Source organism: Rissa tridactyla, chromosome Z (assembly GCF_028500815.1).
Source record: "Rissa tridactyla isolate bRisTri1 chromosome Z, bRisTri1.patW.cur.20221130, whole genome shotgun sequence".
Lineage (NCBI taxonomy): Eukaryota > Metazoa > Chordata > Aves > Charadriiformes > Laridae > Rissa > Rissa tridactyla.
The window spans coordinates 67,747,010-67,760,384 of record NC_071497.1 but is presented as its reverse complement, the minus strand read 5'-3'; the positions used below and the strand labels follow the sequence as shown (position 1 = coordinate 67,760,384).

Genomic DNA, 13,375 nt, shown 5'->3' with positions numbered 1-13,375 from the left:
TGGATAACCCAAGGACATCCTTACAGGACACAATTCCCTGCTCCTAACACTGTGAATTCTTCCATTAGGGAGCCAAGTAGATGCACAGAGTGCCAAAGTAACTATCCACCCTCCAGCTCCACCAGTAAATAAGCGTCACTGGCTTTCTGTGAGGAGAGGGGACTCCAGAAACCACAGTGCTACCCACTTCTACAAGACACAGTTTGCATCTGAGTATCTTTGGTACAAGGAGTTACTCAAATGAGATCCTCCAAGAGGATGAAAGCTGAGACATTCACCCTGGATAATGCTATAAAGCAACAGAAAATAAACATTTAGACAGATGGATGATCTGCCATCTCCCTGTTCCAGCCCTGATCAACTATCCAGCAGCACAGACCAAGGCATCTCTGCCCTGCTCAGGTTGGGCAACAGGGGAGGAAGTAGAGATCTTCAGAGATCTTCCAAGCTCTCTACTTCTTCTGTGAAGGTTTGTAAAATAGCTCTCCCCTTTTTGCATGTTACAGGAAACTTAAGAGATTCACTTGTATAAAAGGTAGTTTGTATAAAGGCCATTGTTCAAATAGCTTTGTATAAGAGCTATTAATCACATTTCAGCTAGCACAAACTCTGGAACTCAAGGAAGTGTAAGAATCTAAGGAACAGTTTAAAAATTGCAGTTCTGAGCACAAAACAATGAATGGCCAAGAGCCACAAGATGTGCTGAGAAAGAACCTGTCATACACACTTTTGTGTTTATGCAAATGTTACATGCAAGTGCAAGCGCTTGTTTTATACCTGTAAGCACTGTATCTACGAATAAACAGAGCTCTAGGCACCAACCAACAAGACACTGCCTGCAAACCAGAAATCAATGTGCAGTTTGTTATATGTGAAGCTTGATATTAATATGGATAATGCCTACCCCATGTAATTTTAAACACAACAGCCTCACATCCAAACAGAGAACCATATTATAAAAGCACTGCAGAGGTGTAGCAGAATTCATGAGTCACTCACAAGCTGGTGTTCTTAAAGAAAAAAAAAGCAACTTTAATGTTTATTTTGCCTTTTTAATTGGATCTCCTCCTTTTCATAACAAATACATATTTACGATCCCTGGTACATATGCAGTATTATCCATTCTTTATTTTTATTGGGCAGAAAACAAGGGGGAAAGAAGCAACACTTCAGAATTAATTTTTCCCCTTTCAGTGAAGGAAAAGGATGTTAGGGTCTGCATTTTCTTCAAGGTGGAGGTGTATCAGGCTGCTGTTCAAAGGGATGGTCTATACCTTTTATTTTAAAGGTGTATTCCTGCTTACTCCCCTGTGCCAGCTCTGATGTTTGAACCCTATGTTGAACTGGTACAGGGAACTGAACCACTGGACAGCTGAATTAAGGCGAGGAGAAAGTGACCAGACTAGAGAAAAAGGGCAGAATATGTACTAGTCTGACCTCTTTCAGATAGCTGCATGCTGCTGTGAAAAGGCAATTGGTGTCCAAGAGCTGCCTCCTATACAACGGGGAAAAAAATCCTGTCTGTTACTAGTAATAGCCCAACTCTCAATTCAATATCAAAAGTACAATCAATCTATTCTGTACAGACATTTCCCACTGGAAAAGTAATGTTTTTTGGGTTTTTAATCCTCGAGCCTCAACTTGGCTGTACATTGCAGAAATAATTGTTTATTGACATCATTTTACCATAAAGCAGGATAAACAATAACATTTTATTTCATTGCAATTGCTAACACTTGGCTCTTTTCTTAAGAGAAAAAAAACCAAATGTGTTCCTTCTATTTGGAGTAAGTGTTTTTTTGTTGTGTCTACCAAGTTATAGAAACCTTTACTAGAAGAACATAAGCACTGGAAGGTATTGCTTTCAGCTCAGTCCTACTGGAGCCAATTCAGAATAATCTCACCAGTACTGACAACCATAACTCCCAAGCAAACTATGGAGAAGTCGTTTTGCTTTGCTTACTATAAGTCTAATACTAATATTAAAATAATACTAGGAGCACATAGAAGCAGAAGCACAAGTGTCTCCATACCTAAGCCTCACAGCATGACCAGTTACCCTTTATTTTTTCATCTCTGCTTCAAGATGCTTGGTACTACCCACAGCTACAGCCAAACAAAACATTTTCAGTAACAGATGTCTTTTCATTCGTTTTTGAAGACTAGGCAGTCCTCAACTTTCATGTGGGTATGAACACATTAAAGACTGTTCTGTAGCTCTAGTCAGTAGCATTTGGGAAAGTAAAGAAATACTAACATGCAGACAGACATACCTAAAATACTGTGTTAAAGGCTCCCAGGGTCTTACTTGGGTACTGTTTCACTCAACCTCCAATCCTAACATAAACAATTAAAGTAAGATATTTCAAGAGGAAAGCCTGGTTGGCACATTAAGGAGCACAAGTACAAAAAGCAGCCTAAACCCTGCTTTCACTTGTGTTTAGCCTATGATCTCTCTGCAAAAGAAAGCTGTCAGACGAGGTCACTGAAATACCAGTTGCCCTCCCGTCCCCCTCTAATTCTTTGCATCCTTGGACACACAGGGTGTTCTTTCCCAAAGAACTGTGGGAGAGCTTGAGGGCCACTCAAGTTACGCTGTGCAGAGATTCATCATCCGCTTTTGTCCCAAGCCTAAGCAATACAAACACATTGCTGGCCCCAGAATAGCAGGGCAGCTTGGCTGGGTTTCTGTGGCCCTGTTCTTCATCCCAGGTTAGGTGCAGGCAGGGAAGTAAGTGTCCAGGCCAGCTACAGCCAAGACTGACCCTGTTACAGCAATCTGATCCTCAGGGACACACTTATTTCTGCCAACTGCAACAGTTCCAGCAGGGTCATTCTCTCTACTGAGGACAGCAAGCATTTAGCATTTTAGTTTATGATAGTTTCAGACGTAAGTTTAAAAAAAGTCAAAGGAAAAAAAACTTATTAACTGCAGCATCTCCCCCTCTAGAGGAAGGGTGCTAGTTTGGTCTTGTGGACATTGCTAGGAGAGGTATTCAACTATACTCACCTTTCCCATTCTTCAAGCCCATGGTTTTGTTGATACAGGAGAGACCATGCCAATTGCTTAACTATGAAAAGAAAGGAGCAGCCGCAGAAGGGGATGATGGAGACCATTTGGGATCCAGCATCTGTTATTAGGTCACTGGGTTCCCACATACTGTTGCAGCTCAAACTCCCTCTAGTTCTCACATGAAGCTGTTGTTGGCAAAAACTTCCCAGAGATAACGGCTCCGTCTGGACCCAAACTGACCCACCTAGCTCTGCCAAATGAATCTCAGAATACATTCTCCAACACAACTTCCTGACTTGACAGTCTGCAAGCAGATTTTTTTCTGTGGTTTCACTCATTCCATATACCAATGAGTCAGAAACTAGAAGAAACCATAAGTCTAACCTGGTAGTAGGCTGAAAACCCAGGCTTTAAACTGGTCACCCTGGACACAATGGCTTTTTTACAGGTACAGAGCAGCATAACATCCAGTTAAAAAAGCAGCAGTGATCTCTATGATGTAAGAATGATAAGTGACATAGACCACTGCTCATTTAAGTAAGTAAATAACAAAGTACTCAACATTCCCTAAAGTTACTCAAAACCCACACATTTCTATCATATTATCATTCTTTTAGAACTTGTTAGGTAAGTGTTTTATGAAACAGAATTTATTAATTCTTCTCCTTACTCTGCAGACAAACAGATCTCCTTTCTCAGTGGCAGGTGCCACAGTGATATGCATTAGGCACTGCACTTGCTCCTGTTTTAATGCCAGATGTTCACACACAGCAAGCAACAGGAGACCAGTTCAAGTCCAGATTTTGCACAAGAGGACACTGACAATTCTATCATGGTATCAAAGTGTAGATTCACTCTAGTTTGCCATAAAAGGCTTTAAAGCAGGGACTAGCTTAATGAAGCTGCTATCAATTATGGAAGTATATAAGATATGCTATCCCAGACTCATTCCTTTTACTTAGAAAACCTTTAAAAGCTTGACTGCCACATGCATGGAAGGTGAACACTGCTCCTGCAAGGAACCTAGTAAAGACAATATTAAGTAACTGTAAATGCTGGGGAATAAAGGTTATTTATGTCCCCCCAGAAAGACATGAGGCCAAATTATGTACCAAGTAAGTATTTCCTCTCCCGAAGTTAAGAGTTAGGTTCTGCTCTCACATGCTGTCCCACAAACCAAAAGACAAACTAAGGAGAAATGCTTCAAATTCCCAGATACGTGCTTTCTTGGAATATTCATTTTGAACAGTTCGTGTGGCATGATATTCTTTCATGTTTCTTTAGCTTTTTTAAATTCAAGGTATGTATTTTCAATTTGGAATTTTAAGCTTTTCTGCTTCTATCTTTCCTTCTGAATCAAATAATGCATTTTCTTCCATATACTCCTGTATCAAGAAAACAAGAAAGCAGCCAGATAAAATCCTGTTATCGGAGTAATGAAGCCCCCATAATATGAAGACATTAAAGTCACAACACTGTTAAGAGATGAACTTTCAAAAAAAGTTCAGCAGCACCTACAGCTTACCATTTTGTCAAAAAACTTCCTTCACATTGAATATAAAGCCTGAGCTGTCAGGTGCTTCCATGTACTGCCCTCACTATGAGGTGGGACATGCAGCCCAATTAAAAATTGCAGGGTTTTTTCTCCCGATACCAGCAAAGTCATGCAGTCAGAACTCAGATACCACAGTTCACACTGAGACTTGTGGAATTCTCATGTCACCAAAGGTGTAAAGCATCTAAAACATTTGAAAATGCTGGTGAACCCCCTCGTGTTCATTTTTAATCCATCATGTGCAAGCGCACAGAACCGAAAAAAGCTGCAGTTTAGCTTGTTTGTAATTCAGCAATTCTGCTTTAAGTAACTGAAGCTGCAGAAGTATTTCACCACTCTGCCTAGGATTTTGCAAAGTGGCTTTATTTAAGCCACACACTTCAAGCATCTCTCATTTCACAGTTGCACTGCTTTTGCTGTCTGTGGCAGAGATCATTTTCCCTTTGATTCCCCAAAAACATTCCCTCATTTTTGAAATGCATAACCTGACACAGTACACGTGTTCAGCAAGTAACACTTAAGAGTATGCTTTCCACAGTATGCACACATAGCAGCCTCTCCAGAAACCAGCATGCTAGTGTCTGGTTATGATTAATACTGGCCTGTGAGTAATGCCACATGTTAACAATTCTGTCCTGCTCATGACTCCAGTCCGCGGCTGGAGTAAGCGTGCAAGGAGCAGATGGAGCCAGCATCAGAGTTCAGTTAAAGAACAGGTTATCAAGTGCCGCGGTTTTGGTTTAAAGCCAGTGGCAGCACTCTGCCTTGCCACACGAGCAAGGAGCAGGGGGAGTGTTAGAAAGCAGTTTTCCTTACCTTCCTGCAGTAGCTGCCTGTTTGAAGACATCTGTACTTTTTCTTTTTTTTTTTTGTAATAAAAAGATCACATTCAATGCAAAGATTGGTATGCAGTAATGCTGTGTTAACGAGCAAGGTAAAAACATCTGGCCCAAGAGTCATTAACCTTCTTCAGATGTCCCCATGAAGGTCTCCCAACAGTTTCTGGATGAATAATCTTATTACAGGACAGAAGAAAGTAGAAGTCTAATCTCCACAAAGCCTCTTACTTGTACTGGGCAATAGATCAGCTAGAGACAAGACAAGAAACTGGGGTGCAGGAATAGATGAAAAATGCCTTCTCCTCCAGCCAGGATTGTCTACTCATTGGCAAGTTTACTGAATAACAAGTTGATCTCCCATAAAACACTAACTCTTAACCTGACATTTGTTAAAGACATCTGTACCCTTCTAGCTTGAGGGAGCTAAGTAAAACCATGCTGTCTTGCATTGTTACTACAGAACTGAATGAACAGGAGGACAGTTTCTGTAGCAGCATGCTGAAAGTCCGCAAGTTTTATTTCATTGCTGAACCAGGACTGACACAAGCTTACACAACGATTTACGCATCTCAAAGCGGTATACAGAGGATGGATTTGACCACCTCTTCTCACCTGTCCCCCATGCAGAAGGTTGCCAAGAGTGAAGCTCTCACACACACAAAGCCCCAAGACAGGCAATGTTCACAGTTGAGGAACTCTCCACACAAGTTCCTTCGCATGGATTCAAAAAGCCATGCCACAGGCAACTACAGAAAACATTATTCAACCCACAGGAAGTTAGGATCTTCATAATAAAGAATTCTTTGCTTCCTTGCCAAATGCTGCATTTTTTTCATATCCTAGTAGGTTACACAAACAAGGTCCGAAGTCCACGCTGCTCAGCACATATTCTATTGTACTGTGTTCAACTAGAGATGGCCTCTCAGTACTGCAGCAAGTGGGAAGGTCTGGGGGTGGGCAGCAGCCAGGGAACACAGAGGTTTTAATTAACAGATGCAAGGTTTGAAAATAGCAACTCCTTTCTCTCAGTCTGTACAGCTGAGAAGTCCTCCAGACCACCACCATTTCCCCAGGCTGCAGCCAGCAGGACTCTCCTTACACATACATGTGACAGAGGTCAGACAGATTCAGATCCCTGCCAAATGACTGTAATCCAGTCAGTATTAAGTTATAAGCCATACATATTGCCACACACCTAGCAAGTTTTTTCTTGTCTCTAAGTTTTGTGCTGCTGAGCAGCGGCAGTATCACATTCTCACGTTGCTCAACAAAATCATGCACGGAGAAGTTGGATCAGAAGGGTATGGCTGAACCCAGTGGAGCAAATCAGTATTACGATGCTATATAATAGTAATTACTCCACTGTACGATGGAAACAGTGGTTTCTATTTTTGGAATCGTATCACAAGTGGACCTATGTAATTTTGGAAACTACTAGTCATAATGAGCAAATAAAGACACATTAAAAAAAACAGCTGACAGACAGGAAGTTGCACTATATTCTAGTCAAATCCAGGACATAATACTTTTATGAATTCTTTATATTTACGTTAGATAAAGTAGATAAAGATAGGTAAGAGAGGGGAGAGGAACTAAACAGGTTTAGCCATAAACAAGCTGCAATGATAGTTCCAAACTGAATATTGAGCTTCTGAAAAAGCTTTATTTTAAAATAAAGTTAAAAAGATAATGTTATAAAATTAAAGTCATACTGAAGAGCCACTCCTTTCTGTATAGTTTGAATAATGTGTCCACTCACTGTGGCTGTTACACTATTGCCAAGAGACAGGAAGAAAACTAAAATGCGATCAAGATGAGAATGCAAATTGAATCCGAGTTCTGTGAAGATCCCAGCATGTATGTATTATGTTAGCAATTTATATCCAGGACTAGAGCCTAATTGTAGTACTACATTAACAACAAAGTTGCACAAAATTGTTTAGTACTTTCTGTGTTACAAATTAGCAGGGAGAGAACAACTAAACCAGTCTTTCAGCGTTATAAAGCTTATCCCAGGAGTGACTAGGATAATTTTCCCTAGCCGACTTGGAACAGCTTGAACTGAAATACAGTAGGCTCCAACTGAAGCATTAGTGAATTGATCTTATTAGTATTTACTTCCACAGACAGCTCTGTCCCCTAACTTCCCTCACTCTCTCTCCCTGCCTCTACAAGACAGGAGAAAATTAAAAGGAATTTAAAAATTCACGTTTATCTGCTGTTTTATGCTTATGGTCCCACCCACATTTGATCAGGGTTTAACTTTACCTTTTTGTTTTTTAAACAGGCTTTGCATGTTCCATTAAGACAGACATGTCTTATTATATATTTTTATATGGCTTACAATACTTTCAATATAACTAAATCTACATAGCAGCATATTTTCCAAACCCACTTGTCACCAGGTTCACAAAAGCCAATTACCATATTAAGTGTTTTTAGGCACTTGAACATAATTCTACTTCTTGTCCCAGTATCAGTGGTGTTCCCTTACAACCTAATGAGAAATCTTCAATTATCTCAAACAAGCATCCTACAAAAGCACTGTCCCTTGCACAATGCAGCTAAGTAAATATTTCCATTTTTGTATGGGGTAACTAACAGACTTTTTGTTGCTATTCAGATGGAAAGAGCATACTTACTGCTAGGAAGAGCATGCAGTACATGGAGAATGAAGAATGGCCAGAGTAAAATGATAGTCTGGAAGAGAAGAAAATCAGACATCTCATTATTTTTCTCGGTCTACAATGATACTAGTTTATCTTACACAAGCAAACTAGTAAAATGCAAACATCTCCATACTTTCTTTTCAAGGAGACTATCCAGGCTGACAACAGCTTTTGACAAACAGCACAGACTTGATGCTCAGCAGCTATCCTATTCCAGCATTAAGTTAATCTCCACATCAGGTAGAAACTACCAGTCCTTTCATTGAAGTTCAAACAGCAAGTGAACGCATCCTCAAAGATTGAAATAAAGCGTCCTTTAAAGCAGTATATTTGTTTCATCTTCTTGATAAATACCAGAAAACTATTATTTTTTTCTAAATTACTTATCTGATAGTCACAGTATGTGTATGAGAAAAATTAACACATTAATCACCCCAAACCAATTAGTTGCATTTCGTCACCATCAAGACACAGTAGTTAACAATGCAAATCTAGATGTTTATACCGTGTATACATATGTATACCTTCGTTAAGTGTACTGATTCATAAAGACCACGATCATCTATCATTGAAGCGCAGAGGGAAATGCAGGAAGGCAGTTCATTAGCCAGCCAACCGCAAAAGATGACACCTCATCTAATATTTGTTGAAATAGCTTCATACTTGGCTCTCTCATTTAAACAGTGTCAACTTTGCCTTCAACTCATGAAGGCTTCTATAGCAGGGCCAGACTGAAGGGGACTGGACAGTCGATGCTGACAGTTCAGTGTGCCTTTGGCAAGGTCCTCCCCTGCACAGGCGGCTTCTTCGAGGAGCTGAGTACCACAGCTGGAAAATAAATCCCACCCACATCTTCATCAAGAGGCGAGTGCAAAATGGAAAGACATTTCTAATTCTGTCTTAAGCAGAGATATGAAAGAAACTGTACTGACACTCTTTTTTCTATTTTAAACGCAGAGCCTTGTAATGGTGCTGCTTCACAGGTCTCAGACAGGCTTCTGTGCAATTTAGCTACGTAACTAACACAGCCCTCCACACACAAACAAGGCCAACAATAAAGTTTCATAGCTCTCCAGACTGCCCTCCGTATCCAGCAGGTCCCTGTTTTGGTGCCTCAGCCAGGCAGAGAGCCTGAGGCCAGGGAAATTCCTGGTCAAGGGAAACATTTCCACTCTTCAGAGAGTAACGAAGGCAGCTCTGATACACTGTAAGATAACTGGGTTAATCATTCACTACTCAAATACCACAAAGAAGGCAATAAAACAATCTTGTGCATAAGCGGAACTGCAAAACTTCCTGCATTAATTTGCATATATAAAATTACAAAACTGCATCAGGTACTAGGAAAAAAAAACCCCACATAAAATTTCCTCCATAGGTTTTAGAATTCTTGGTTTATAGTTGATTCAAAGCACTGCAAATAGCTTTCAGTTTCAAAGGTACTAGTTAAGCAATTTTGAAAAGAATAAGATGACTGTGTGTGTGTGACTATATTATATATAAATACATATATATGCATACATATATATACACAGAGAGATATTTTTCAATTTGGTTCTTAAAAAGATGTATTGATAATGTGTTATCTTCAGATATTTACAATTCAAAAACATTAAGATTACATTTTAGCTAGACATCCCTTCTCCACTTTAGTACTTTTTAACTCTTCATCAGTTAAATTCTCTGGGCTAGAGTCCACTACGAAAGCCAATACAATAAGGATATTGAAGACCTCTGTCTTTCAGACAAGCATGCCATCTGAGCCACATGTAGTATTTTATCCATTCACTTTGGAGCTATTCCTGTTGTCCATAAGATGATGTTTCCTACAGTTTCTGAAGGCAACCTGTTGCCAACTGAAGGAATTCAGAAGGCTATTAAGCAAGAGAAGGAATAAATACAATTCTTCAAGTTTATTTTGGAATTCCTATACCATTTTAAAGGTGTTTTTGACTACTGGCATTCTTGGTTTTAGGAATGCATTAGCCCAATGTAACGTTAAGAATGCCTTGTTCTAAGTTCAATGCATTCTCATCAGGCATAGATAAGCATGCTGTGCATGACTGAAAATGTTGTGCTGAGCACATAAGTATTGCCAGAAATATAACTGGGACACAGTATTGATCCAACTTGTACATTGTGCAATCCCAGTGAAATTTCTTTGGCAATACCGCTGTCTCTAGAGTTCTTTGTAATAAACAGACATTTTTTAAAAAAATAAATCTTAAAATCATTTCAAACACTAAGCTTGACAATGGAAAAGTTTCCCAATGATTCCTCAGCATGCAAACAAATCTTCCCAAAGCCAGGAGAACATCCTGTCTATCAAACCAGCCTAGCAGCTGCCTAGGCTTCTTTGTGATCATACTGGAAGTGCTGGCTTGCCACGAGGCAGCATTTCAAAAACAAATAAATTTTTACTTAAAAAAACCCAAACCAGTATTTACTAGTCCAAGGAATGCATAAGTATTAGAAAAAGATGAACTTATAAATAAAATGGTATAGACATCTCTCAAAAGCTCTACCCTTTGATAATGAAGGAAAGGCTAAATTATCCCAGCAGGAATTTGCAAGTCAGATTTCAGGACATCTGTTTCAAATGAATACTGGAACAGCATCCAGTGAAAGTGTAGCATCATGAAATAGAGTTGGTAAGTACAAAGTCTTCTGTTGATTCTTTCTAAAATGTCAGAGTGAGACATCAAAAGAACAGCTTTGCAGAGATTCATGCCGTTTACTCCATCAATACTTACCTTCTTCACATCACTTCCGATGTGAGACACAATGCTTGATTTTAACAGGAAAAAGCATAAGCTTTAGTTGTTTCCACTTACCAAATGGCAATTACTACCAAGTTGGAAGAATGCCTTAAGCAGTAACACTATACCAGTTTCAGGTCTCAATTGAGCTCTCAGTTTCCAATGTATATAGTACAGCTAGACATCCCAAAAAGGTCGTAAACCAAGGTAATTTAAAGGCTGTTTAGCTTTCTTGAAATTTAGTTTTGCCCCAGATTTCACATGGTTTACAACAGAGGTAAAAGTAAAAAAAAAACCCTTTCTTAAAAAGTTACAGTAAAAAGAAAAAGAAAGTTAAAAACCTTCCTTAAAAAGGTGGCCATAAGACTGATTACAATTAATGACTACAGTTTGCTATTTTAAGTCTGCATTTTTAAAGACTACCTGGAAAAATAATCAAAAGCACAAGCAATTCCTACAAGAAATAATTGAACTGGACTACTCAGTACTTTTAGCCGGGATTTCTAATCCCAGATAAGCAAGTCTAAAACAGATTGCCTTGCAGGACTTGACACTGACTATTTCATTCTGTTCTATTCCTTTGCATGCACAACGGCAACTCAGCCCAGGGAGCAGAGCCCACCTGACAGAAGGTACCATTTCCTCAATTAGTGGAAAAATTAAACATAGCAAACAGTAAATAAAAGGATCATTTGTCTTACACTTGCAAGATAGAGTGTATTTTAAGTAGTAAGTTCTGCTTGGCAGTATTTTGTAAAGTGCATTTATTTAATGAGTGAATTACTGAACACTGGAGCTCAGTAAACAAGCTCAGTATCTTGACTCCATATTATGTCTTTGTAAGGACACCTAAATGTGCAGAAACATTTAAGCAAAGTGCAGGAGTCTTGACAGGGAAGTTAATAGTCTTAGTGAAATACAAGACTAGGAAATAGCTAAATACATATGGCACAGTGGAACATCAAATGGTGAGAAAGTAAGTGTTAGAAATGACAGTAGAAAGCGATAAATAAGAAGAAAGCGCATCTTGTGGTGCCATAATAAACCTAGCAGAGGCTTAATGATACGGAATTTTCCCAATATAACTATCGAATTATGGAATGATCTCTTAGAGAAAAAACAGGAGGCCCAGCAAAGCATATGCACATTTTCACATCAAAGCAAATAAACCTCCCCACTGGATTAGCCAACAAGTCCTTTCTATCCTCAAGATCTCTGGATTCTCCAAGTCTGACTCAAAGCTTCCACTGACATTTGTGTTGCCCATTCCATTGATGTGGAGGGGGAAAGTGCCAGACAGAGCTGCAGCTCACCACATCTGTGTCGAGTAAGCCGGAGAGCTCCACGTGCTTGTCAGGGAAACACTCTTAGAATCTGAGTGCCGTGAGGACATGGATTAGTAAAGTGGTAGTCCTATGCTTAAACCGAAGCACCGTGTTCTTTAAAGTGCATTTTCTCTGCATTCAGCAGTCAACATGTTTTCACAGCATCTGCTCTTTTCTTAAGTGCTAGACTTGCACAAGTACAACTTTCAAGATGAGATGGGGTTCAAAGGTTTGAGGACTCTGAAATTAGGTCCTTCTGCAATTATTGCAAAGAAATGTCTAGGTAAATGAACAAGGAGTTCCTCTATTTAACAATATCAGCAACTAATCAGAAACCCATTTTCAAAAGACAACATTCCCAATTTCTCCACTTTCTTCCTTCTCTCCCAGTAGTTAAACCCAGACATAAGTACAAAGCCTTACATGTACAGAAACATAAAAGCTTCCAGAGTCTTTCCAATTAAGTAACCCTCATCTGGACAGTTTTATTGATAGAGGTGTCTGACATGAGTCTTACTAATAATATTAAATGCCTTGCAGAATTCCCTAATCACATTTGGGGTGAGGGGCAGATCCACTCAGCTCCACTTTAAGTAGTGGCAGATAGTGAGAAAGCTTTGCCAATGTTGACACTTAATACACATGAGACTATGGCCATTTTTCTGCAGGCAGTTACATATTTTTCCTTTTACAGGCTATCTTACCTTATGCTTTATCTTACAGATATGACCTTATGCTTTATCTTACAGATATGAAAGTGTCCTGCTTATCCTAGTGACATAAAACAGATCTAGCAGGTTCTAGGAAGAAACAGGCAGTCTTTTTCTAATTTTTAACAACCTTCCCCATCACCACACTTTTGAAACAAGCCCTGCAGGTGGTGCAAGAAACAGGTGTATAAAGTAACCTTTTCCCAAGCTCAGGATCAACATGAAGGAAGTGTTTTTCCTCAGTTATGAGTACTACAAGGCTTGTCTTCACTGCCTTGTAGTGGCAGTGGTTGACCAGATTTTGAAGTTATTAAAAACTTCTGCTGGAATAATTTGTTGGGGTGTGGGGGTGTATGTGTTTCCTCCTCTCTGGGAATTAGAGAAATATCTCAGAATACATCCCAAGTATGCATATATCATGTAAATTTTATTTATTTAAACAGTAGTATTACACACTGATGGAACAATCTAATTGGGCAATGACTAGTTAGCTAGCTATTCTACA

The 13,375-nt window shown here is 39.3% G+C and overlaps 1 protein-coding gene across 2 annotated transcripts in view; it reads right to left on the bottom strand.

Annotated features, from left to right (window-relative positions):
* Positions 1 to 13,375, bottom strand: part of PLPP1 (phospholipid phosphatase 1) — a 67,414-nt gene that overhangs the window by 7,625 nt on the left and 46,414 nt on the right. For both annotated transcript variants that reach the window (XM_054185315.1, XM_054185314.1), the window contains exon 4: positions 8,050 to 8,107. In XM_054185315.1, the coding sequence (XP_054041290.1) occupies positions 8,050 to 8,107 (58 nt within the window). The remainder of the gene's footprint in view (positions 1 to 8,049; positions 8,108 to 13,375) is intronic.